The sequence below is a fragment of the Lontra canadensis genome, unplaced genomic scaffold, assembly GCF_010015895.1.
Source record: "Lontra canadensis isolate GAN:19392208 unplaced genomic scaffold, GSC_riverotter_1.0 scaffold138, whole genome shotgun sequence".
NCBI lineage: Eukaryota > Metazoa > Chordata > Mammalia > Carnivora > Mustelidae > Lontra > Lontra canadensis.
Window position 1 is genome coordinate 327485 of NW_022631132.1, and position 26581 is coordinate 354065.

Sequence of the window (26581 nt, forward strand, 5' to 3'; positions counted from 1 at the left end):
AAAGGTAAATGGGATGGAATATGACTATAAAGATAGAAACTTAAAAAGATTTTAAAAAAGGAACTGAAGGGGGGGCGCCTGGGTGGCTCAGTTGGTTAAAGCCTCTGCCTTCGGCTCAGGTCATGATCCCAGGGTCCTGGGATCGAGCCCCGCCTTGGGCTCTCTGCTCAGTGGGGAGCCTGCTTCCTCCTCTCTCTCTGCCTGTCTCTCTGCCTGCTTGTGATCTCTGTCTGTCAAATAAATAAACAAAATCTTTAAAAAAAAAAGGAGTTGATAAGAAGTTGGCTGAAAAGAAAGAAAAAAATTAAAAGAAACAAACAAAGGAAACAAGCCATACACTAGATCATTAGATTTAAGGTATATTTTGGTCTGTTAGAAGAAACTGTATCCCAAAATTTTAAAGAAAGGAATACTTACATATATACAAAAAATAAGGTTAAATACAATGAAGGGATAGACTATGACTGTAAAAATGAAAATTAAAAAAGATTTTAAAAAAGGTGTTGAGAAGATAAGATGTTGGTTGAAAAAGGAAAGAAGAAAAAATCAAAAAAAGAAAAAAAAGAAAATTTAAAAAATTAACTTTGAGGGGCGCCTGGGTGGCTCAGTGGTTAAAGCCTCTGCCTTCAGCTCAGGTCATGATCTCAGGGTCCTGGGATCAAGTCCCGTGTCGGGCTCTCTGCTCAGCAGGGAGCCTGCCTCCTCCTCCTCTCTCTCTCTGCCTGCCTCTCTGCCTACTTGTGATCTGTCTGTCAAATAAATAAAAAAAAATCTTTAAAAAAAATTAACTTTGAAAGACCAAAGAATCATCGGGAATAAGCCATGAATTCTATGTGTTTTATTCCCCTAGCACTGGAATTTTGCAGTTCTCATTGATCGGTAAACTTGCTTGGCTTGATGTTCTTGCTGATCTTCTGGGGAAGGGGGCCTGTTTTAGTAATTCTGAAATGTCTTTGCCTGAGGAGGAATTGCACTGCCCTTGCCAGGGTCCAGGCTAAGTAATCTGCTTGGGTTTGCTCTTAGTAGCTTTTGTTCCCTGAAAGCTTTCTGTACAGCTTTGGTGGATAAGAATGAAAATTGTAGCCTCCCAATATCTGGCCCTGGAGGAGCTGAGAAATGGGGGTTCCACCCCTCAGTGTACCCTCAGAAAAAAGCAATCACTCCCATCTCTATGGTCTCTGGCCGCACTCTGTGTTCACCGAGCCTGTGACTGAACATTTCTATCTCTGGCAGTTGGACCTGTTTGGAGTCTCCAAACCCAGCAGATTCCTGCAGCATACTCCCACGCCACTCCTCCCAGTAGAGGAAGGGGAGGCTCATAGGATCCACTGCTTTGAAGAATTGTGGCCCAACTGTACCATGGATCTCAGTTTATGGCAACCCTGAGCTGAGAGCGCACTCCTCAACTCTGTCTTTGCAGTCAGCTTTCCTGCTCTGATACTTGAGAGCTCTACCACATTCAGGCACCCCCGGTCTTTTCTGTGTCACTGAGGGTCCTGAGACCGCACTATCCTAGTGGGGGTTCCGCCGCCCACTTAGCCACTGGAGTGATGTCCCTCTGTGGACCAGACCTCTAAAAGTTCTGATTTTGTGCTCTGCTGCTCTCTCACTTGCCAGAAGCCCGCTGATGGAAGCTCCCTCTCCCCACTGTCTATCTTCCCGTATATTGCCTTGGGTTCACTTCTCTGCATGTCCTACCTTCCAGAAAGTGGTCGTTTTTCTGTTCCTAGAATTGCTGCTATTTTCTTTGATCTCCTGTTGAGTTTGTAAGTGTTCAGGAAGCTTTGATAACTATCAAGCTGAATTCCTGGGACCAGATGAAATTTAGGTCTCCTACTCCTCTGCCGTCTTGCTCCCAGTTTAAGAATCTGCATTTCTAACAAGCTCCCAGGTGATGCTGATGTTGATTCGGGGACCCCATTTGAGAATGACTACTCTAGTGAAATGGTTCTTAATCTTAGCTGTGCTGTGGAATTACTTGGGGATTCTGAAAATATGGATGTTTGGGTCATATACCAAGAGCTTCTGATATCATTAGTTTGGGGTGTGACCTATGCATCTGGAGTTTGGAAATCTCCTCATGTGATTCTAATATTCAGCCAGTGATGAGAACTGCTGTTCAGTGGCGGAAGCACAGGCGGCTGCAGTCAGGAAATCTGGGGGCCAGCCCAGCACTATCTCTGACTTTGCTTGGACAAATGACTTCACCTCTCTGACTTAGCACTGGCTTCCTTATGTGGCAACATGGGGACAATAATTCCGATGTCATAGCATTGCAGGGATGAAAAAATGAGGTAAGATGGATAATTTATAACTAATCTTGATACTCAACATGGAGTTGAACTCACAACCCTGAGACCAAGAGTCCCATGCTCCACGGACTGAGCCCGCCTGGTACCCCTGAAGTATAATGGATATGAAAAGGCTTCATGAACTGTAAAATGTTACACACGTATCTTTATGGAGTGTCTTCTAGTCTCTTGCTAATCCAAGTGTGTTTCAGATCAGGAGCATTGGTATGACCTGTGAGCTTGGAGAAATGCAGAATCCTAGGCCCTGCCCAAGACCTACAGAAGCAGAGTCTGCCTTGGAGCAAGATCCCCAGGTGATCTGTATACACATTCAAGTTATCCTTTCCTCCTTCCCACTCTCAGGTGCCTGGTTTACATGAGTTAACTATTCTGCTTCAACTGTCACAAACTTAGTGGCTTAAACCACATAAATATACTGTCTTACCTTTCTTGAGGTCAGAAGTCTGAAACAGGGCTTTTAGGGCTCAAATCAAGGTGCTGGAAGGGCTGGATTCCTTTGGGAGGCTCCAGGGGAAAATAGTTTCCTTGCCTTGCCTTTTTCTGCTTTTAGAGGCTGCCCGCATGCCTTGGCCTATGGCACATCACTCCAACCTCTGTTTCCATAGTCACATCTCCTCTGATCCTCCTGCCTCCCTCTTTTAAGGAACCTTGTAATTATATTGAGTCTACCTAGATAATCCATGATATCCTCCACGTGTCAAGATCCTTAACTCAGTCACATTTGCAAAGTGACTTTTGCTAGGTAAGGTAAAAAATATTCACAGGTTCTGGGGATTAGGACATGTACATCTTTGTGGGGAGAATTTTTCTGCCTACCACACCAGTCTTCTCTGCTGCTCGTGTCTTCTCTATCCATCCCTGAAAGATGCTCTACTTAGTGTAATCTTCCTTTGCTCATGTCCTAGACGTTTATTTGTTTTAGCTGTCAACACTCTCTTGTTTTCTGTCTTGTCCTCTCAGGTACCCACAAGCTGATTTAAACTAATCTCAGCAGCTTTGGAGAATAGTGAACTCCCCGCCATTGGAAGTATGCAAGCAGAGCCTGAATGCTCACCTGTCTGGAGGGCAATAGAGGGAATTCTTATGGTGGTGCAAAACATCTGCAAAATGTTGTTATTCCCATTGAGTTGGCTTTCAGTCCCTATGCAACCTGTTTTTGAAGGGGCCCCTGGGAATCCTTACCCCCCTAAACCCCCTCCCTTCTTTCTTAGCTTTCCCCACCTCCGTGTCCTCCTTGAGCTTTTCTGTCCCTTTTCTCACACTACCCCATGGACTCAGCTATATGTCCTATGGCTGTGCCCATGCCAGGGGATCAACACCACAGAGAACATGGTTCCTTCCTGGAAGCTCGGTAGTCAGTCCTCATGGTCCTGAGGCTGAGGGTTCTCAGAGTCTACAGAGTGGAGCACTGACAAGGTAAACAAGCTGGGGTTGACAAAGGGGAGGAAGGTGAAGGACGAGAGGGCTTATTCTCTGGTCAAACTTCCCATAACCAATGAATTAAATGGTCATAGTGGGTTATAGTGGGCTTTCACCAAGGATGCAGCAGAGTGCTTCACCCACCCTGAGGGCATGGGACCGAGAACCAGAGCCTTCACCTGGAGTGGGAGTGGAGGAGGAGCCAGGCTTCAGCAGAGGCCACCTTCAGAGCTGGGCCTCTGGGAGAGGAGCTCTAGGAAGATATCCAAAACAAGTCACACCAGATTCCTTGTTGTGCGTAGACCAGCCATTTGCCTCTATGGTTTAGCTGCATCTAGCCCAAGGACAAAGGCAGCAGTGACATTTAATATCTCTTTGTGAATGACTAGACTGGTACCTCCATTGCTATTAGATATTATGCAGTGATATGAAAAGAATGGGATAGACTTATGTGTCCTAACACAGACCTTCAAAGCATATTGTTGATTGAAAATCAAGTCACACATCAGTATGTAGCATCTGGACCTACTTTTGAAAATAAAACCCCACCCCCCAGTTTTGTGTTTGTGAAAAAATGCATAGAAATCAGAATCAATGCACGTTAACAGAGAGGGAATAACTGAGGAGGGGACCGGGGTTGGGGGTGGTGTTCAGAGAGTGACTGTCCATTTACTTTGAATACTTCTGACTTATATATTTTCACAGTGAGTACCTATTCATATAATTTCAAAAGGAAAAAACCTCCTCAACCTCCTCCCCATTCCAGCTCAGGAACCACTTTGCCAAGGCCCTTTGCAGACCACACAAAAATGTATGTGGCACACACACACATTTTATATACGAATATATGTAGTTATGTATTTGCTTTTGCTCGTATTGTTACTTGCCTGTGCTGTAGCTGTAGAACGAGGTGTGTGTGTGCAGATTGGGAGAAATGGCATGGTAAAACAGGGTGGGAAAAATCAGTATTTGAGGCTTTAGTCTCTTCCTAGAATGGGAGACACTTTGAGGAAACAGCCTTAGATTTCTGGAACTTCTGAGCCTCCTTATAGCAGTGACACTAGCTAACATTTATGGGGCCTTTATTTTTTTAAAGTATTTTATTTATTTATCTACAAGAGAGAGCAGGGGGAAAAGCAAAGGGAGAGAGACAAACAGGCTCTGCTCCCAGCACAGAGCCGGATGCACGGCTCGATGCCACGACCCTGAGATCATGTCTGGAGCTGAAATCAAGAGTGAGTCGGATGCTCAACTGACTGCACCATCCAGGCACCCCTTATGGGGCCTTTAAATGCTGAGTCTGTCCTAAATATACAATGTATTCTCCTTTTATCCTCACAAAACTTCTGTAAGGTAGGTACTAGTAATACCTTGATTTTACAGATGGGAAAACCAAGTCATGCAGAGGGTGACTTATTTGCCCAAGGCCATACAGTTCATAAGCAGCAGGTGTTGAAAACAGGTCAGAAGCCTGTGTGGGACAGCCACCAAGAATTTGTCTTGGTTCTTATCAACCATAGAGACTACATGTTGTCCCTTTTCTTACCAGTTTGTGCCTCTGTGCCTTTGCTCATCCTATGACCTCTGGCCTTCAAGCTGACAAGTCTATGCTTTGGGTTTCTCCACTGGTGCTTGAGCTGAACTTAAGTAGAAGACCCTTCCCTCTTTTTTGGTCAGCAAAGTCCAGTGATTGTGGAAAATGAGGATTAATTTTTACCCTAAGCCCAATGAAATCTAGGACTCTGGACTTACATATACCTCTCCATTTATCTTCCCACTCCTGCTTTCTGTTCTTGCTAGTGCCTCTTTCATTTAGCACTTTATTATCTTTCTTCTTTAAAGATTTTATTTATTTATTTGAGAGAGAGAGCAAGCATGAGGGGGGTAGGGGCAGAGGGAGAGGAAGGAACAGATTCCCCACTGAGCAGGGAGACTGATGCGGGACTCCATCCCAGGACCCTGGGATCATGACCTGAGCCGAAGGCAGATGCTTAACCGACTGAGTCATCTAGGTGTCTGCACTGTGATGCTTTGATGTGAAACTGATTTTGGACTTCTGACCTTGAGAACTGTAAGATAAATTCATTTTTTATACTTTATTAATTATTTTTATTAACATATAATGTATTATTTGCCCCAGGAGTACAGGTCTGTGAATCATCAGGATTACACACTTCACAGCACTCACCATATCACATACCCTCCCCAATGTCCATAACCCAGCCACCCTCTCTCTATCCTCCTTCCCCCCCAGCAACCCTCAGTTTATTTTGTCAGATAAAGAGTCTCTTATGGTTTATCTCCCTCCCGATCCCATCTTGTTTCATTTTTTTCCTTCCCTGCCCCCCCCAAATCCTCACATTCATGATGTTTTAAGCAGTAGGTTTGTGGTGATTTGTTATATTGCAATAGAAAACTCATACATTGAACTAAAGGGTTAATATGAGGAGACAGTTCGAAAACGGAGTCCTGACTATATTGCTGTTTGTCAGTGCCTGATGCCTGAAAGAGATTTGGTTGTGATACCATGAAGGTTTTATCAGGAAAGAGCATCTCAGGGTGCCTGGGTGGCTCAGTGTATTAAAGCCTCTGCCCTCAGCTCAGGTCATGATCTCAGGGTCCTGGGATCAAGCCCTGCATCAGGCTCTCTGTTCAGCAGGGAGCCTGCTTTCCCCTCTTTCTCTGCCTGCCTCTCTGCCTACTTATGATCTCTTTTTCTGTTAAATAAATAAAATCTTAAAAAAGAAAAAAAAAGAGCCCCTTGCTGGACTCAGGTGCCAAATGCTAATGACCATGAAGCCCAGCAGAGTGCCTGCCCTCTTGGGGGCCTACAAGCAAGCCTTGTAAAGCTTTGCTCCATGGTAGGCTATAAGGGTCTTTAAAAGAAAGATCCTGGGGCACCTGGGTGGCTCAGTGGGTTAAGCCTCTGCCTTTGGCTCAGGTCATGATCTGGGGGTCCTGGGATCGAGCCCCACATTGGGCTCTCTGCTCAGCAGGGAGCCTGCTTCCTCCTCTCTCTCTCTGCCTGCCTCTCTGCCTACTTGTGATCTCTCTCTCTGTCAAATAAATAAATAAAAAAGAAAGAAAGAAAGAAAGATCCTTCTAGGCACTTCTGGGTTGCTCTGATCTTGTTGCATCTTAGCTATGCCTTCATGCAGGCCAGAGGGGCACGGCAAGTACAGAGATGTTTTCATTTGCCACCCAGGGCTCAGAAGTTTCTTGCCACTTTTATTTATTTATATTGTTGGGACTAGAGCATGGAAAGCCTTCCCTCCCCTGCAGATTAGGAGTTGGGTAACGAGATACAAATAGTTTTGGTTCATTCCCATGGCTTGTGCAGTGGGGGTGGGGTGAGGGGAGAAAGTATATATTCAATTAATATTTCTTGCATTTTTCATTGAAAATCTTTATTGAAGGTTATTCAGGGTGTTCTTCAAGAAAGACTGCACTCGAGGGGCCATTCTAGCATAGTTTTATATTGCAGCCCTCTGGCTCTCAGATGGCCATTTCCAGCTTCTTTCCGAGGAAGGTCTGAGGGTAAGAGTTGGGGGTTGCAGAAGGGGTGGAGGGATTATAACAATGGCCAGGGGTATTTGGAACCTAAGGAGATTATTATTAATGTTAGTGATACCTTTAACACACACACTTTCCGTGCCTGAACTCCTTTAATCCTCACAATATGCCCGTGAGGTGATATTATCACCAATGCGCATAGAAGTTAATCGAAGCTAATTAAACCCTCTGAAGTTTCATGGCTAGCATGTGATGGAACTGGGATTTGAACCCAGGCCTGCCAAGTCTCGGAGTTTATATTTATCTAACCACGCCAGTTGGTCTCTCTAGAATTGTAATGTTGTCACACAAATGTAAGTTACTGACCAGAGGCAGAGTGAAAGCTTTATGGCATCACCCTATGGTTTGCAAACTTATGCCCAGCCGCGTGACAGATGCCAGCATCCACTGTGCACAGGAGGAATGCTGCCAGCCTACCTCCAGTGTCACTGGGCCTTGAGCCAGGACACAGCCCTGTCCCGTGTCTCATCTCTGAGAGCTTTGCCTGCTTCTCAGTTTGTCCCTCTGATCACCCATCTGCTCTGGTCTCTACAAACATGTGTCTCAGTTGTCTGGCTTCTTTGCCGCGTGGCCACCTACCCCTTTTCCTAATCTGTGGACTGTTTCCTACCCTCTGGACCAGTGTTTTGTGGCACTCCTGCTAACTGGCTTCTTCCCCTTGGTCTCAATATGTCATCCTACCATGTAGCTCAACAACAGAACACCCTAGAAGAAGTCTACCTCAAAACAGTGAGAATCACTGAGAGGGGAGTAAAAGCTGATAATGCAAGGAATATTTTGGAGACTGGAGGGTAGGACACTCACTAGTCATTGGCTTGGAGATCAACCTGCTTCAGTGCCACTGTGATGATGTTTTAGGAACTCCTGCTCTAGGCAGGCTCTTATCATCCCTCAGAATTACTTTTGTATTCACCTCTAGTTCCTTAAGCCCACCTCTACTCCTCATCCCACCTGGTCTAATAACTCCCTTTAGTTCAGTTCTGCTCGCATGGTCCTTAGGCCTGTAGGCCAATGGGGACTTAACATCATGAATTTAGAGTAAATGTGATTTGTCATTATAGGTGGGCTCCTATGGGAATCAGAGCCATCTACTGCCCCAGCAATTTCTTCTTTACTCTTTTCCTCCTTCCATGAAACTGGATTCTGTTTTTAAAGTCAGCTCCTCATAACCCTTAGCCACTTCTGGATTTCATGTTGCTTGAGGTTTGGAAAGCTACTGCTTTGACCTGGGCACTGGAGAAAAGTAGAACAACAACAAGCAAGTGATAAAAGGACATCTGCTATATATCTTCTAGAAGGCATGTTCACCCCGGAAGTGACTTGGCCTTACTTCCTCGAGAGTTTGGGATTCTCTGTCTAGCTCATCAAGATTATAACTAAGAGTCAGAAGCTGGGAGCAAGCAGCTGTGCTGAGCCTGGGGGGAGCCAGCAGGGCTGTGATGTGCTTCCAGTTGATCAATATCTGACTCACATAGCTCATGCCAGTCCTGCAACTGTTCTTGCTAAGCTTTGCAAACTGCTCTGAACTATGTGTGGATGACAGTGTTCACAGATAATGCTTACATGCTCTAACGCAGTGGTCCTTAGCTGTTGTTTTCTGAACCATGGAACCATTTTGGAATCTGTTGGAAGCTATGGACCTTCTCCTTAAAAATGTACATGTTCGTGTAACAAACACATCATACAAACAAATGCAGGGTCCTTATACACTCCCTGAAGCCCATGTATGGATTCAGGTTAATATCCCCAGAAGGGATGGTAAGATGGTGTTAACAGAACCCATCACTTCTTATTCTCTGTTCCTCCAGGCAACCTATAATTAAGGATCAGACATTGTTTTGGACCAGTTGAAATAAGTAGGCACAAACACTGAAAACTTAAAGGTGCTTCCACCATGGGAACTTTTCTGCAGTCTTGACAGCACTGATCACCTTTTTTTTTTTAAAGATTTTTTATTTATTTATTTGACAGGCAGAGATCACCAGTAGGCAGAGAGGCAGGCAGAGAGAGAGAGAGAGAGAGAGAGAGAGGAGGAGGAAGCAGGCTCCCTGTGGAGCAGAGAGCCAAGACACGGGGCTCGATCCAGGACCCTGAGCTCATGACCTGAGCTGAAGGCAGAGGCTTTAACCCACTGAGCCACCCAGGTGCCCCCACTGATCACCTTTTGCTCTCTTCTTGAATCCTACTTTCCCCAGCTGCTTCATCTTCATCTGTCCTCCTCCCCCTTGGTCTCCATTGTTGGCTCCTTGGGTACTTTAGACTCAACAATTTGCCAGCCAAATTCATCTGTTTTCTCCACACCAGTCTTCCTCTCTGCCTTCCAACTGTCCCCTGCCTTGCTGCAGCTTTCCTTGACACTCTGCTTTCCACTCCCACTGACCCCCCAGTAGTCAGAATTAATTGATTCTTCAACTGGTTCCAATGACATTTCACTCACACCTTCATTTTGACCCTCATCCCTTTGTATTCTGTTTATTCACATATGCAACTATCTGGCAACCTTGTGAGCTGTTCAAAGGCAGGGGTTAGGTCTTGTGGTCTTGTTTACTTTAGTATCCTCAGTATCTAGCCCAGCACCCGAGTTCTCATAAACATAGGATATGCCTTTCTGTTGGCATCATGTGTGTTCTTTATGTTTTAAAATATTTATTTTTTTAGTTTAAAAAATAGCAGCATGGGCCATCCTCCCCCTAGCTGCTCCCTGAGGCAAACCACCATCATCTCTTGCCTGAATTACTGCAAAGCTTCCTAGTCTCCCTGACTCTACCTACTCTCCTCAACCCCACAGTTTGCAGCCAAGGTCATTCTGCTAAAATGTAAGCCAGATCAGAATCCTTTGTTGGCCTCTCACCTCACATTGAGTCACATCTAAAGTTGCTACTCAACATGTCCCTGCCTGATCTCTTCCTCTTACCTCCACCTATCCTGTGCATAGTGGCTAAGGATGCAGACATTAGAGCCATACCACATGGATTCAAATCCTGGGTCTACCATTAACCAGCTGTGTGACATCGGGCAAATGACTTGACCTCTCTGTGCCCCAATTTCCTCATCTGCAACATGGGATAATAGTATCTACCACATAGGATTGTTGTGAGAAGTAAATGTGTTAATATGTGGAAAGTACCTAGAACAGTATCTGGTACATGGTGGGTACAGAATCAGATTTTGTTAAATAAACAAAAATCTGTCATTCTCTTTCTTGCTTGCTCCTCTCTAGCCACTTGGGCCTCTTTATTGTTTCCCAAACACACTCCTGTCTCAGGACCTTTATACTTACTGTTCACTCTGCCTGAACATTCCTCTCCCAAACATCCCCATGGCTTGCTCCCCATCTTCTTCCAGGTCTCTATCTCCATGTCACCTTATAAGAGAGGACTTCTTTGACCCATCACCTTTTTAAAATAGCAAAACTTTGTCACTCTGTCTCTAACCCTTCATAGCACTTTTCATTGTTGGATGTGTATTTATATGTTTATTTTCCTTCTTCCCAAAGAATGTAAACTCCATGAGGACAGGAACTCTCCTTGCCTTGTTTATTATTATAACCCTAGCACTTAGAACAGTGTCTAGCATGTAATAGTTGCTCAATAAATATTTGTTGAATGAATAAGAGACAAAAGTGAGAAAATAAAGGTCATGACTGTCTGCCAAGATAACATGGCAATAAATAATTTAAATGATGGGACACCTAGGTGGCTCAGTTGGTTAAGCGTCTGCCATTAGCACAGGTCATGATCCCAGCATCCTGGGATCAAGCCCTGTGTTGGGCTCTCTGCTCAGCGTGGAGCCTGCTTCTCCCTCTCCCTCTGCCTGTCGCTCCCCCTACTTGTGCTCTCTCTGTCAAATAAAATAAATAAAATCTTTAAAAGAATAAGAATAGGGGCACCTGGGTGGCTCAGTGGGTTAAAGCCTCTGCCTTCGGCTCAGGTCATGATCTCAGGGTCCTGGGATCAAGCCCCGCATCGGGCTCTCTGCTAGGCAAGGAGCCTGCTTCCTCCTCTCTCCCTCTCTGCCTGCCTCTCTGCCTACTTGTGATCTATGTCTGTCAAATAAATAAATAAAATCTTTAAAAAAAAGAATAAGAATACAAAATATAAGTGGTATCTGGATAAAGGGAAGAAAATTCTAATAGTATAGAAAGAAAAAAAGGGAAAGTAAAAGCCTCTCTTTTCCTTTCCTCATCTGCTTCCCTAAAGGTAACCATAGCTCTCTGTGTTTTCAGTTTCATTAACCATTAGTTGTATTGGTTGCTTGCTATGCGTGCAGAAAAGTGTTTGAGGTGCTGAGGGCTTAAAAAGGAAGAACCTTTATTTTTCAGGATCTTGTATTCTTTCTGGGGAGATAACATGAAGAGTTGTGATGTGCTGCAGAGTTCAGAAGTGGGAACCACCGCTGTGGACTGATGAGGTCAGGGTATTTCCTGCTTGAGAGATGCCTGGATGGGAGTTTGGAGCTTGGGCAGGTTTCAGAGAGAGAAGAGCAGCCTAGGTTGGTGGGGATTTCCCATCAGGGTGTCTAGGTTGGATAATGAAAGGAGCCCCTGAAGAAATGGCTAGAAGTGAAGCCTGGCTGAAGTTGAGGCTTTGTGTTGGGGAGCAGTGGGAGGAAAGACTGGAGAATAGGGGACAAGACAGTTCTACAAGTACTGAAAGACCTAGAAGGCATGTGGTAATGAAACAGAACTGTAGGGGCGCCTGGGTGGCTCAGTCAGTTAAGCATCTGCCTTCAGCTTATAGCATGATCCTGGGGCCTGGGATAGAGGCCCACATCTGGCTCCCAGGTCAGTGGGGAGCCTACTTCTCCCTCTGCCCCTCCCCCGCCATTCATGTTCTGTCTCTCACTCTCTCTCTCAAATAAATAAATAAATAAATAAAATTAAAAAAAAAAGAAACAGAATTGTTACTGGATGAAATGCATTTTATAGACATTCCAGTAGCACAATTATTAGGACTTGGTATTGGATAGATATCTTTGGGTAAGGAATAGGGAAGACTGAAATATGAAACCCCTGTTTTGTACCTGGACAACCAGGAAAATAGTGATAGCATTGCTTGAAATAGGGAAGTGAGGAGGGAAAGTTGTTTTGGGATGTGCTGTGGTGGGAAGTGAAGAGATGAAATTGGCTGGACATATAGCTTAGCCTTACCTTGAATGTGAGGATTGCCTTTGGGTTCCTTAACATTGGCCAGATAATCTAGACCTGAGCTCTCCATACAGTGCATGCTAGATCCATGTTACTGGTGGAGATCACTAATAACCACCTTGAATAGCAAACCCTGGTCCTCCTCTCAGACACTAAAGTTCAAAGGGTTCCCTGGATCTTCATCCCCTTTCCACTTAGACTGGTGGAAATCTCTAGGCATCATCTTATCTACCATTTCCTACCAATTGGAAGCACATTGATGGAGATGTCCCAGGTAACCTGGGATAGTTTTCAGTTCTCCCAGGTTCAGAATATCTCTGCTGAACCCACTAGCTAGATAGCAGTCTTTCCATGTCCTCCACCAGCCAACTAAACTGTCCTTCCCTTTGGTTGGTCTTAATCTCCTCTTTTGCTTCCACTTCCTTTTGAAACTTCCTGATGACCAAGACCCAGGTGTAGGCCTATTTCTCTCATTTTACAGTTGCCTGAAGAATCCAGCCAGATAATGCTTACTAGTTTACCACTTTGTAGTGTCTACTTCAATCCTACAGCTAAGCAACCTAAGATTCCCAGAAGCAGATAAAACCTGTATGCAATCTGTCACTGTTTAGTTTTCATTGCCAAGTTAATTCCACAAAGTTAATGAATAGCTGGGTTGGACTGGGAGAGGGGCAAAAACAGAATGAATGAAGAGAAACTGTCAGTAGTGGGGAGTCTCCTGGTTTTTGGCAGGACATGGGTAGATGTTGAGTCATTGAGGGTACAGTAGTCATCATCACCATCATTATCATCAAAGTACTTTATGAAGTGCCTAATTCCTGGGGCTCTGAGGTAGGCTTACACAGAGAACTACACAGCTCTGGAACTTCACTTTTAGACCATGCATGATCTGATACCAGTTATTGATGATGACACATACACTATGGATTCAAAACTTCAGTATGGCTTAAATCACACATTATATGCCACCATCTCTTCTGTATAGGAGATTTCCTGGTTATTTTTGGAGTGAAGTCTACCAAGCAAATATATCTTGTCTCCTCAATGATATTATTTAGTTCCCTCAGGCAGAGAACCTCACCTTACATTCCTGTCTGCAGACATGCCATACAGGACACATACAGACGCTCAGTAAGGACCGATTAAATCAACCAGACCTGATAGGTAGAGGCCATGTGCCAGTAACACACTAGTTATTCAGAGTACTTCCTTTGAATCTGTTTCTTCCTCTGTAAAATGAGGAGGGTAATTGTATGTATAGATTCCATGAGGGTGGTTGTGAGGATGGAGGGCCAGTACATGTGAATTGCTAGGTACACAATCTAGCATCTGCTCAATTATTAGCTTTTTCACTATTTCTGCCTCCTGCTTAAGTAGGAGCGAGACAATGGAAAAGGGTGGGTGAGGGTAACAGCTCTTAACACAAATCTGGGTATTCAACTCAGCCTATGGAGGCACAATGGTCAGTTGCCTATGCATTTGAATTTGAGAAAGAAAAAAGGTTTACCCTCTCACCTATCTTCTTATTCCTGAACAGAGATGCTTTGATGGATGTGTGTGTGCGTGAGCAGTTGGCTGGGAGTGAAGCCCGAGTAGGGATTTGCATCGAGAGCAAAGACTGGGGCTAAAGTCGCCTTAATGGGCACCCTTTTTCAGTCTTTATTCAGCAAATATTTGTAGGTAGCCCAATCAATGCCAGGCGTAGTCCAGCAGCTGAGGGTCCTGTAATAAACCCGGCTGACACCCGTGCCCCCGCTTCACAGAGGGACGAACCGAGGGACTAGACAAAAACTCCCCGGGAGAGCAAAACCCGCGGAGCAAGGAAAATGCTTTCCCGCGCTAGTGCGTAGGAGCCACGCCCCGGTGCGGCCAAGCTCTTCCGGCGCGACGCGAGCTCCTCGGAGTCCAATGGGAGCGTGACTCTGGGGCCGCGCAGGCGCGGTGCAGACTCTCCCGGAAGTCAGTGTCTCGGTGCTGAGCGCGAACTTGAGAAGATGAAGTAAGGCCTCAGTTTACCTCTGAAGAAGTGGGGACGGGCCGCGGGAGGTGGCCCACTAGGACTTGGGTGGTAGAGCGTCTGCCGGGCCGAGGGGCAGGAGAGGTGCAGAGACTGGAAAATTAGTCCCTTAGTTTTGCTCTCTCTTACCTCTGGCCAGGCCGCTCTTAATGTCCGTTTTTCTGCCCTCCCCCCCCCCCCCCCCCCCCCCCCGCAGCCCTTTAACTAAAGTGAAGCTGATCAACGAGCTGAATGAGCGTGAGGTCCAGCTTGGGGTGGCAGATAAGGTGTCCTGGCACTCCGAGTACAAGGACAGCGCCTGGATCTTCCTGGGTGAGGTCCACATCTTTTTCCCGCGCTGCTCCTCTCCTGGCCTGCTTCCTAACCTTTCGGCATTCCCGCCTTTCATTCCTCCCAGCATTCATCACGCACTTTTATTTCCTTCTGCTGGCTGCCCCGTAAATCCGTTTTCCATATCTCTTTTCTCTCCCATTTCTAGTTTGCTCCCCCTGTCACGTCAGTGTCCATGATAGTAACCCTTTGCCATTCACTGTGGTAAGAGTCTTACTACTTGGTTTCTTGGTTTCAGAGACCATTATTATACCGCGTCCCGCTATTACACAGCTAGGGAAACTGGGGTGCAGGGAAGTTAATGGACTTCCTTAAGGCCACATGGCTAGTAAGTGGGACAGCCAGAACTGTGGGATTCTAGAACTCACGGTCTTAGGCACGATCCTGTATGATTGCTAGTCCCCTGCGCTTTCCCCTTCCCTCAGAATTCATTTCTCTCATCTAATTAGCTCCTGCCTTCTGTCCATGGCCATATTGTCATATCTATATTCACTTTGTGTCACTTCCAGTAATATAACGGTTTGTTCAAAGAAGTTATTGCACCAGATATTGTGCTAAGCACTTATATCCATTGTTTTATTTAATTCTTACAACAGTTCTGTGAAGTAAATACTAAAGTCCCCATTTTACAGATGAGGAAGGAGAGATTTGCAGGGGAATTTATGTCCTGTGAAATGCTGAAAGTTGTCTATAAAGACAATTAAGAATTTTAAAAGAATTTTAAAATCCTTAGTCTATGTGAGGTGGGGTTAATATTTTCATATTTAAACTGATTTTTGGATCTTAGCTGTGAATTTCTGGGTAAAGAGCAGGTGTGTTCGAGATAGGTTTGTGGAAGCAGAGTTTTATACCGGAAACTATCTGCTTTGTCCCTAAGATTTTGGGTGTGAGGAGTATTTGGTTAGTGGTGACACTGACTTTTCCACAGTTAATCACTCCTTTTGCTGCACTAGTACTGCACTTTATTTATGCTTCTGTCGTATCATCAGACTGAATTCTTTGAGGGCAGACTCTCTGGCTTACTCTTCTTTGCACCCACCAGTGCTGGGCCTAGTGCATGGTATGCTTGTAGACACTTGGTAAATGTTAAATGTGGTTTTTTCTTCTAGGAGGGCTTCCTTATGAACTGACTGAAGGGGACATCATCTGTGTGTTCTCACAGTAAGTCCTTTTTCATTTCCTGCCTTCTAGGTCATCAGAGTATGCTTCCATAATGCATTTTGTGGCATCACACAAAATCCATTTATTTTATTCTAAGCTAACTGGCCTCCTGCATGGGGAGGGCTGGAGCTTCTCCTGTAGTCTAGATCAGCCCCAGGACATGGTTGTAGAGCTCTTCCAATATGGAAAATCCAAGAAGTTGGATGATTTAGGAGGCTGTCTTGGGGATTCTGGTCTATTTTTATTGCTTTTTCAGTGAAGTTTGTTCAGCCTGGGCCTACACTGGAACAGACTGGAACTCACAGGGCTACTTGGGCTCCTTGGGCTCCTGCAAACTAAGGGTAATCCATGATCACAGGGCCCTCTGGCCTACATCTGTGTGGTGTTGTAGGATTAGGGCAAAGCACAGAGAAATGGGAGAAAAAGCAAAAAGCTTTAGTCAGTAGTTTGTTTTCTTAGTTTATAGATGAGTGTAAGGTTAATGAGCAGAGCCATTATCTCTTTACCTGGAAGCTGAGAATTACAGGCTGATGAGGAACAAGAATAACGAGGTGAACCTTACTTTCCTCGTTCTGCTGTGAGATGAAAGCAGCAGCATTGGGTGGGAGAGCATCTTGGCATATTGCACTAGTAGTGGCAGCTGGTAGGAGAGGGGCTAGGCACAACCCAGAGCTACACAGAATGGTTAGATAGTCCGTAAGGCCAGAGGGGCCCTGAGGGCAGAGGACTGTTGTAGAAAAGTTGGACAGCATGTACAGGCAGAGGACTGGGGTAGAAGGGTTTGGGGAAGCAAACAGCCAGCACACCATGGGAGAGACATTGCTGTGGCAGGGGATGGTTGGGCTGTCCGATAGGAAAAGGACCCTCACTGGTTGGGCAGCATGTGGGGGAGAGGGCCATGGGAAAGAAATTGGGCAGCACACATGAGAAGGCCATGGGAGAGGGCCTCAGCAGCCCACACTGGCAAAGCACCCGGAGAGGGACAGAGGCTGTTTCCTCCTACTTTTGGGGAGCTGGAAGTTCACAGCAGGTGCAACCTGTAACTTCCACCCCTTATGATACCTCTGCCTGGTCCACCCTTCCATCTAGGGGGTGTTTTTGTCTTACTTGCATTGAGTGATGATCAGCTGGTGTGTTTGTCTATTTTGGCTGTACACATCGCTCTCCATGAAGATTGCCTTTGCCATTGGTAACAGTAGTTTTCAAAAAAAAATTTTCCGATTATCAAGGTAATGTATAATCATTATAGAACATTTGGAAAAAGGAAAAGCATGAAGAAGAAATTAGAATGTACTTTAAAGAAAAACTGTTAACATTTTGGTATATTTCTCTGTCATCTTCTTTTAAATGTTGGGCATTATTTGCTGTTATAAATTATATTGCAGTATACATTGTAGTACAGACATCCTTTGTATGCATTCCTGATAGTTTCCGTAGTGAAATTACTAGATCAGTATGTTAACATTTTTATTTTTTATTTCATTTTTTTAAAGATTTTATTTATTTTATTTATTTGACAGATCACAAATAGGCAGAGAGGCAGGCAGAGAGAGAGTGGGGGAAGCAGGTTCCCCGCCTAGCAGAGAGCCTGATGTGGGGCCCGATCCCAGGACCCTGAGATCATGACCTGAGCCGAAGGGCAGAGGCTTTAACCCACTGAGCCACCCAGGCGCCCCGTGTTAGCATTTTTAAGATGTTTTATAAGTATAGCCAAATGGCTGTCTGAGAAGGTTGTACCAGTTTCTACTCTCACTAGAATGTCCATTTTTCTGAATCCTAATTGGCAGCTGTTATTTAAAAAAATATATTTGTCATATGGTTTCTCATTATGAGTTTACTTTCTCTCTAATCATCAGTGAGGTAAAACATCTTATAGATTTACATGCCATTATTTCTTGTTTATTTTAAGTTGTCTTTTCATATTCTTGCTTGTTTTCTTGGTGTTTTCCTCATTTTCTTAGTGATTTTACAAAAGCTCTTAATGGTTTTAACTCTGTTATACCACTTGTCATGTATTGTGTTACCGTGGACTTAACTTTACTTAATTTGATGTATTATACTACATTATCACCATTATTATTTCTTGATGTTCAAATTGGCCCGATTTGGTCTGTAGGAGTCTGTTTAAACGAGTTCCCATATTATCTTTTCTTTTACTTTTTATTTTGAGATAATTTCAGGTTTAAAATAAGAAAGTTATAAAGTAGCGTAAAGAATACCTGTTTCCCCTTCGCTTAGATTCCCCAGATATTGACATTTTACTACATTTGCTTTGTCGTTATTTCTCCCCAGGTGTATCTGTTACTTTGTTCTGAACCATTTGAGAGTCAGTTGCAGACATGATGCCCATTTATCCCTAAATTCTTCAATATGTATTTCCCCCCACAACAAGGGCATTCTCTTGTTTAACCTCAGTATGGGGAACAAATTCAGGAAGTTAACACTGATACAATATTATTATCTAATCCACAGACTTTATTCAGCTTCACCAGTTGTCTTGATGATCTTCTTTATAGCGAAAGGAAAAAAACTGCTTTGTGGTCCTTTATCTGCGATAAGAGTTGTAAATATTTTCTCGAATTTTGTCATTTGTCTTTTGACTTCGTTGTGATTTTTTTCTTGCTGTGCAAAATTAAAAAAAAATTTTTATTCATTCATGTGTTTAAATTGTATGGTAAAATTGATTTTTTTTAGGGAGTGTACAGTCCTGTGAGTTTTAATACGTGTATAGATTTGTGTAGTCACCCCCACAGTTAGGATGAATAACAATTCCATCATCCCCAAAACTTCTTTGTGCTGACCCTGTATAGTCTCACACTCTAGTGTTTTATATGGTCGGATTTATCAGAGTTTTTTTTTTTTTTTGTTGCTTCTGGATTTTGAGTCATAATTAGATAGTATATCTCCCCACCCGCCCATCTGTGCTCCCTTCTAGTACTTGTATAGTTTCATTTTTATGAATTGAAGTATCTGATCCATTTAGAGTTATTCTCATGTATAGTATTATGAGACACAGATCCAATTTCATTGTTTTTTTTAAGTAGCTCTCCAGTTGTCCCAACATTTATAAAAACGTTCGTATTTTCTCCCAGCAAATTGGGATGTCACCTTTATCATATTACTAATTTTTCTATATATACTTGAATCTCATGGCTTTCTATTCTCTTCTGTTGGTCTGTCTGTCTCTTCATGTGCCAGTAACACACTAGTTATTCATAGCATTTTTTCAGTGTATTTAATATCTGGGAGAGTTACTCCTCAGTGTTCTTTTTTAAAGATTTTCCATCTACTCTTACATGTTCATTTTTCCATGAGAACTTTAGAATCAATGGATCCAGCTCCAGGAAAGTGAAACACAACTTGTACTACATTAAATTTCAATATTAACTTGGGGGGAAGATGTTGCTGTCTTTATGATGTTGAGTCATCCTACCTAAAAACAAAGGATGTCTTTATATTTATTCAATACTATGTGTGTCTTTCAGTTTTAAAAAATTTTCTCTATATAGACTTTGTACATTGCTTGTTGTTAAGTTTATTTCTAAGTATTTTATCTTTTTTTGTTGCTAATACAAATGGGGTTTCTCTTTGGTTATATCCTCTGATTATTGTTTGTAAGAGAGTGATTTTTTTTAACTTTATATCCTGTTACCTTACTGAATTACTATACTGCTTTTGTCATTGATTCTCTTGAGTTTTCTATTCATATATAAATGTATGCATAAATAAATCTTCAAATAGAATGAAAAAGATTACTTTTTCATTTTTTACATTTGTTTTCTCCTTTCTAATTGCACTGGCCTGTACCTACAATATTAAACAGTGTTAAATAGCTCCTGTCCTTAGTTGAATCAGCTCCAATACGGGTTTCCCCTGCTATCTGAAGGTAGAGTGTTCCGTGAAAGCTTTCTAAGCTACAGTGGCATAAAGTGATGAAGCAGTTACCATATCATAAAAGTGAAAATCCTCTTCAGCTTTCTTTCGGTTAGTGAAAACAGGTACTAATATAGGTCTTTTGTAAAAGTGAAGGGGCATAAAGTGAACATTCAGGTAGCGGGGAAACCTGTATTTCCTGTTAGGTAAGGTGCTACATAGCTGGCCGGGCTGTATGTATGTGAACATGTTATTAAGTATCCATCAATTCTTATTTTATTTCTATGACTTTACTTTTTAGCTTATGAATCTTTCACTTACCTGGAATTTAACTCTGTATAAGGAGTAAGGTAGAATTTTTTTCTTTTTTCCATTACTTTTTTTTTAAAGATTTTTATTTACTTATTTGACAGACAAGTATGCAGAGAGGCAGGCAGAGACAGAGAGAGGAGGAAGCAGGCTCCCCGCTGAGCAGAGAGCCCGATGTGGGGCTCGATCCCAGGACCCTGGGACCACGACCTGAGCCGAAGGCAGAGGCTTTAACCCACTGAGCCACCCAGGCGCCCCTCTTTTTTCCATTACTTTGTGCTTTTATCTTTATTAACTCCCATTGGCTTTCCTTTGATTTGTTTTCTTTTATATTCATTCTACCTTTTTAACAGTAAAATTCCTAAAAGTCACAGATTTTTCTGATTGTGATTTTAGCTGCATCCTGTAAGTTCTGGTATATATTCTCATTTTTGTTGTTTTTTAAGTAGTCTGCCATTGATTTTTTTTTTCTTTATTTCACTTTCATCCAGTTGTTAGCTAGGTTTCAAGTTAGCTAGAAGCACTTTTTTTATTTAAAATATGATTTCCAGCTGTATTACATTGTGATTGGAGAACATGTTCTGTTCTGTTTTTGGACATTATTGAGGTTTATTTTGTAACCAATTTTAATACATGTTTCGTGGATTCTTGAGAAGAAATTGTCCTCTTTTTGTAAGATTCAAATATATGTATCCGGTACTTTGACATTAATATTTATTAACAACATAATTGTTACATTGTTATGTTTATTTATATTTATGATATATAGTTATATATTTATATTAATTCCTTTGACCTTATTTTTGTCAACTTTATGTGTTATAAACTTAAGTGGCATGTTAAACTATTGCATTACTTTTGCTATTAGTTTCTCCTTTTATTTTTAATAGTTTCTTTAATTAAATTTTTGACTTGTGAACTTATGCGTAAGGTTTCATGACATATCTTTGTAATATATTAGACCCTTTTCAGTGTAAAAGAGCTCTCTTAGTCCCATTTAAATATTTTTTTGGCCTTGAATTCATCTTTGATCTTAATACTACCACCCATAATTTTTGTAATTGGGTGTTCCTGCTCTGTCTTTGTCTAATTTTTATTTTTAACCTTTTTATGTTATCTTGTTCTAGATGCGTCTCCTATACAGATTATATTATCTGAATTTTGTTTTGTCATTCAGTCTGGAAGTTTTTGCATTTTAAATCAATAGTGTCTTACTCTTTTATAAAATAAATAGATATGGGGAGATTGTTAACATTAATCTGGTGCGGGACAAGAAGACTGGGAAATCCAAAGGATTCTGTTTCCTTTGCTATGAAGACCAGAGGAGCACAATTCTGGCTGTTGACAATTTTAATGGGATCAAGGTGAGTGTGTTCACTAAACAGGATTTGGCTGGACTTTTCCTGTATGTAAGGGTTCAGTTTAATTTCCCACCTGATTGCCACAGGTACAAGGACAATACTGGTCACGTGGGTGTGTTGAGAGGGTTGCCGAGGTGTGGGGACATACTGACCAGGAAATGATCCCAGGAAATAATTTCACTAGCATACGACCCTGCTAACACTTGTTCCTTTTCCTCATGTTCATCTTCCCAGGAGCATAGTTATCATGCCCCCCCACTCCCAACCAAGCCTCTGGCTTCACACCTTTCCATTCTCATACCCACTCTCATCTCTGATGTACTGGGCAGCAAAAAGACTAGCAAATGCTGCTCTTCCATGCTATGCTCTATTGGGATTTGGGGCTGTCATGGCTTCATGCTCTAAGACAGAGCTCTGTGGGTCTGTCATATATCTCCACTGACTTAACATTACTGGGCCCTGGAAATTCTCTAGTTAAAGTGTGATGACAAATTCTACAAAAGTAACTCATTCTGAAGTTGTTTCTCCTCTGTTCCCTTTCCACCCCTGTCCTGAGAGAAGGTGATGGGCAGGTCAGGCCTATCGGTGCTCTACCTGGTCCCTGTGCTTATTTAGGAAAAGCACTGCAGTTGGATAAGCACTGTCATAGGTTGGGGGGTTGACTTTTGACCTGGAGAGTTTGTCACTGATTGCACCAGTGTGGAACAGCTGGAGACTCTAGGACAGGGTGGAACAAGGTACTAGGCTTAATTTTTAAGAGAGCCAGCAGTCAAATGGAGTCACCATAAAAGGGAGGTTTTCAAAAATGTTTTCAAAAGGGGAATAGGAAAAATGACTGACTACTCAGGCTTAAAGGTAAGAGTAAAAATCTGCTCTTGTGTGGGAACAACAAAAGCCAGACTTTCAACATTTTGGATGATTTTGCCTATAGAATAGGTCTGTATCTGCCTGAATTTTTTGAAGATTTTATTTATTTATTTGAGAGAGAGAGAGACAGAAGGAGCCGGGGGAGGGGCAGAGGGAGAGGGAGAAGCAGACCCCCTACTGAGCAGGGAGCCTGCCGTGGGGCTCGGGGATCATGACCTGAGCCTATGGCAGACACTCAGCTGACTGAGCCACCCAGGGGCTCTGCCTGAATGTTTTTTAAGTGAGGGAGGGGTTAATTTTTTATTATTCACCCAGAGAGTTCTGATTCACAGCAAAAATATCAGTGTGAGCCATTGTTCCAGTATGGTGGAAGTAGAGCAAGGTGTGAGGGCTTAAGAAGAAAGATCTCTTTCCCTTCCCAGCTATTGGTCTGCCTTGGCCTCATCCTAATTGCTGTATCAAGAAAACAGCTGCATCACTGCACTTGATTTCAGGAATTCGTTCTAGCTGCCAGGCCACATCATGTTTTACAGTGAATTAATGTTACAGACTGCTGGTAATTCATTGTTTATGCATGTAAATTCTCAGTTTCCCCTCGGGGCAGTACTGCCCCAGCCTTTTTTCACTTAATGGTACATGTAGAACATGAAGGTTATTGTGTGGCACACTGGGGTAGACTGTGAGGTACAAGACTGCCTGGTACAAGAGCCTCAGGGACTCCAGCTGCCCCAGGCCCCAGCTGGCTGCCCCAAAGGCTGAGGAAATTATTACTTAGGTCTGTGTGCTGTGACACACCAGTTGGGCAGGTCTGCTTTAGAGATTTCCCCAGCAACAGAATTAGCAGGAAGGTAAAGGGTGTGGTTCAAAGGCATGGCGTTTGGAGCTGGGTTCAAAGAGCTCAATGGGAGGGCCATCTCTGCTGAAGCATTGCCTGTCTGTCTTAGATCAAAGGACGAACTATCCGAGTGGATCATGTGTCTAACTATCGAGCTCCTAAGGACTCAGAAGAAGCAGATGATGTGACCAAAGAACTCCAGGAGAAGGGCTGTGGCGCTCGCACACCCTCAGTGAGTTCAGCTGAGGGTTCTGAAGATGACAAACCCACAAAAAAACACAAAAAAGGTAAAGCGTTAAGACCCAAGAGAAGATTCTGGGTAGTCTTAGTGTTTGTTCTTCCCAGCGTTCACTGAGAGTTGATAACCAGTTCTTAAGTATGAAGGGAAAAGGTGTGGGAAATCTTACTTCAATTGGGAAAGTGGAAAGACTAATATTACGGGCTGAATTCTGTCTCCTCAAATTCATATGTTGAAGTGCTAATCCCTCAGTACTTCTGAATGTGACTGTATTTGGAGGCAGCATCTTTAAAATGGTAATTAAGGGTGAGAATTGCCTTATACAGCAACTTGACGTGTCAAGGGGGACAGCCATCCAAGTTGGCTTCTCAGAGACGCTTTCTGGAAGTGTAGAGTATGACTGCTTCACACTGCTGCCCACAGGCTTTCCTTTTGCATACCCTCACTCTCCTCCATCGTCCTCTTACTGGTTGTGCCCCTTTTTCCTCCAGACAAAAAGGAAAAAAAGAGAAGAAAGAAAGACAAAGAGAAGACTGACCGGGAGGTACAGGCAGAGCAGCCACCCTCCTCTTCACCACCCAGAAACAAGATGGTAAAGGAAGAGGATGACCCTGACTCTAAAAAGCACAGCAGCAAGAACTCAGAGAAGGGCCAGAAGTCAGAACTTAGAGAGCTTCGAAAACACCAGCCCAGCTCTCCCGAGGTCAGGGCGACCTGCCGCGGTGGCGCAGAGGACAGAGAGAGGGAGCTGAAGAAAGAGAAGGTGAAGCATGAACATAAGTCCTCAATCAGGAAGGAAGAGAGAGAAGAAAAGAACAGAGATAGAGACAGAGTTCGAAGCTCAGACACATACTCCAGCTGGCCCAGTGGGCGTTCTGAGGGGCGTAGTCAGAGAAGTAGAAGTAGGAGCCGAGAGAGGTCAAATAGGCACAAGAGGGCCCGGCACTCCCGAGACCGGGAGTCCTCTAACCCCAGTGACCGCAGGCACCACTGAAGCCGCGGCCTGTCTGGCGGCCCGATAGAACTGGAAATGAACGTGCGCTTTCAAATGCAGTCATATTCAGTTAGGCTTTTACTGTTACTGTAAGTAAACTCTCTGAGGCTGAATTCTTCCAATCCCTTGAGTACTAGAGTCACTGAGAGCTGTAGTTTTAACAGCCACAGCCTGGAGTTTTGAGTAAATTTCTTGTTTCCTGGGAATTTGCTCAGTACTTACCAGACGAGGTATCCTAGATTTGGTTTCATAAATGTGGCCCTTGAATTTACGACCCCCATTCATGATGAAATTGCTAGGAAAGGGGAAATACCAAGCAGTTCTAGAATTCTAGTCTTTGTGCTAGAGGTGTGGGTGACCTTTCCATTGGCAGGTACAACCATAGCATAGAGAAGGGTGGTTTGACTAGGTCTGGACAACTTGATATGAATGCAATAGTGATTCTTAACACCAGGCCCCTCCCTCTGCACCCCACCCTCCTTTTAAAAAATTTTTAAAAAATGTCTCTTTTTTAACATCCATGCACCTCCTTGCTATTTATTTATTTATATATTTAATTTTATCAAGGTGAAATTCACGTAACATCAAATTAACCATTTTAAAGGGAACAATTCAGTGGCATTTGGTACATTCATGGTGCACCAAACCGCCACCCCTGTGTAGTTCTAAAACCTTTCCGCCACCCCAGAATGAAACCCTGTGCCCATGAAGCAGTTACTCTCCATTCCCTCCTCCTCATCCCTGTCAACTACCAATCTGCTTTCTGTTTCTGTGGAACTACCTATTTTGGACATTTTATTTAAGTGGAATCATACAACTTATGGGCTTTTGTGTCTGCGGTCACTTGTGTGTTTTTGAGGTTCATCCATGTTGTATCGGTCAGTACTTTGTTCCTTTTTATTTTTTTAAAGATTTTTAAAAATTTATTTGTGAGAGAGAGCACAAGCAGGAGGAGTGGTAGGCAGAGGGAGAGGGAGAAGCAGGCTTCACGCTGAGCAAGAATCGATCCCAGGATCCTGGGATCATGACCTGAGCTGAAGGCAGACGCCTAATCAACTGAGCCACCCAGATGTCCCAATACTTTGTTCCTTTTTATGTCTGAATAATATCCCACTGTATGGATAGACCGCATTTTGTTTATCCATTCCTCAGTGGATGGTCATTTGGGTTTGTTTATGCCTTTTGGCTAGCCAGCTCCCTTTCCATGTTTGTGACATAACCAGCCTACCTATGGGCCAAGTTTCCTTTTCAAGTAGCCATCCTTGCTGAGCTAGGAATGCTTTGTCAACTTATTGCATATCTCTCTGGTCTCCTTGGCAGTTTTTTTCTCATCTGGAGAATCTTGTCCTTTTATTTTATCGATCAGTCCCTTATGAGTTAGGTAGGAATTAGTTCACAGGACCTTGATATTGCTGCTGAATCACTAAAATGGAACTTCCGACCCTTCAGAGCAAAGGAACAGAGCTTTAGTGAGCACAGTAAATTAGTTGACCTCATATCATAGTTTGAATCCAAGGTTAGATGTGTGAGAGATTTTTTTTAGGGGAAAATGCCCATGAAAGAAGATGGGAAAGGAGGTCGGAGGAGTCTGGGAAAGCAGTCAGACTCTGATAGAGGACTAACCTCTGGAGAATTGGGAAGGCAGGAAGGAAGGTTGGGGAGGAAAAGTCTCAGACTGCTGTGGAGTTCTGAGAATGTGTCAGCAAGACCAATGATAGCGTGAGTCCTTGAGCCAAAGCACCTGTCAGGAGGAGTCCCACTAGATCCAACTGGGGAAGCAGGAGTCCTTGGTGTTGGGCCTTCATCAGCCATGTGGCACTGTGTTTATGTATCCATTGTGCTGGTTTTGTGGTAACCGCTGACAAAGGCCCTGGCTCAGTCATTTTGTCTGCTGGGCAGTTTAGTGCCTCTTCCATAGTGGATGCCCTGATGGCTGTTAGCATGGGATACAGAAATGTTCACACTCTGCCTCCTCCCGCATGTCAGTCCACTGTCTTTACACCAGCCCTCCTTGTCTCTGATCTTCAGCCCTGGTCCTTCCAGTCTCCCAATGAGATGGCCAGGCCATTGGCCACTGTCCAGAAGTCTGTATATATCCAATGAATATTCTCACTTTAGGCCAGTTCTTTTACACCAAGTTAGATGC

The 26581-nt window shown here is 43.5% G+C and overlaps 2 protein-coding genes across 2 annotated transcripts in view; both read left to right on the plus strand.

Moving 5' to 3' along the window:
• SLC25A14 (solute carrier family 25 member 14) overlaps positions 1-3496 on the plus strand; it is a 58072-nt gene extending 54576 nt beyond the window's left edge. Inside the window, exons 11-12 of the transcript XR_004380936.1 lie at positions 2504-2605; positions 3273-3496. The gene's annotated coding sequence lies outside the window, so the exon portion shown is untranslated. The remainder of the gene's footprint in view (positions 1-2503; positions 2606-3272) is intronic.
• Positions 3497-14309: 10813 nt separating this feature from the next.
• RBMX2 (RNA binding motif protein X-linked 2) lies at positions 14310-24933 on the plus strand. Its single transcript, XM_032843371.1, is given in 7 exon segments — positions 14310-14449; positions 14664-14779; positions 15907-15958; positions 21375-21504; positions 23313-23490; positions 23933-24279; positions 24281-24933. Coding segments are annotated over 7 exon segments (1011 nt in total). The 5' UTR covers positions 14310-14444; the 3' UTR covers positions 24464-24933.
• The last annotated feature ends 1648 nt before the right edge of the window (positions 24934-26581 follow it).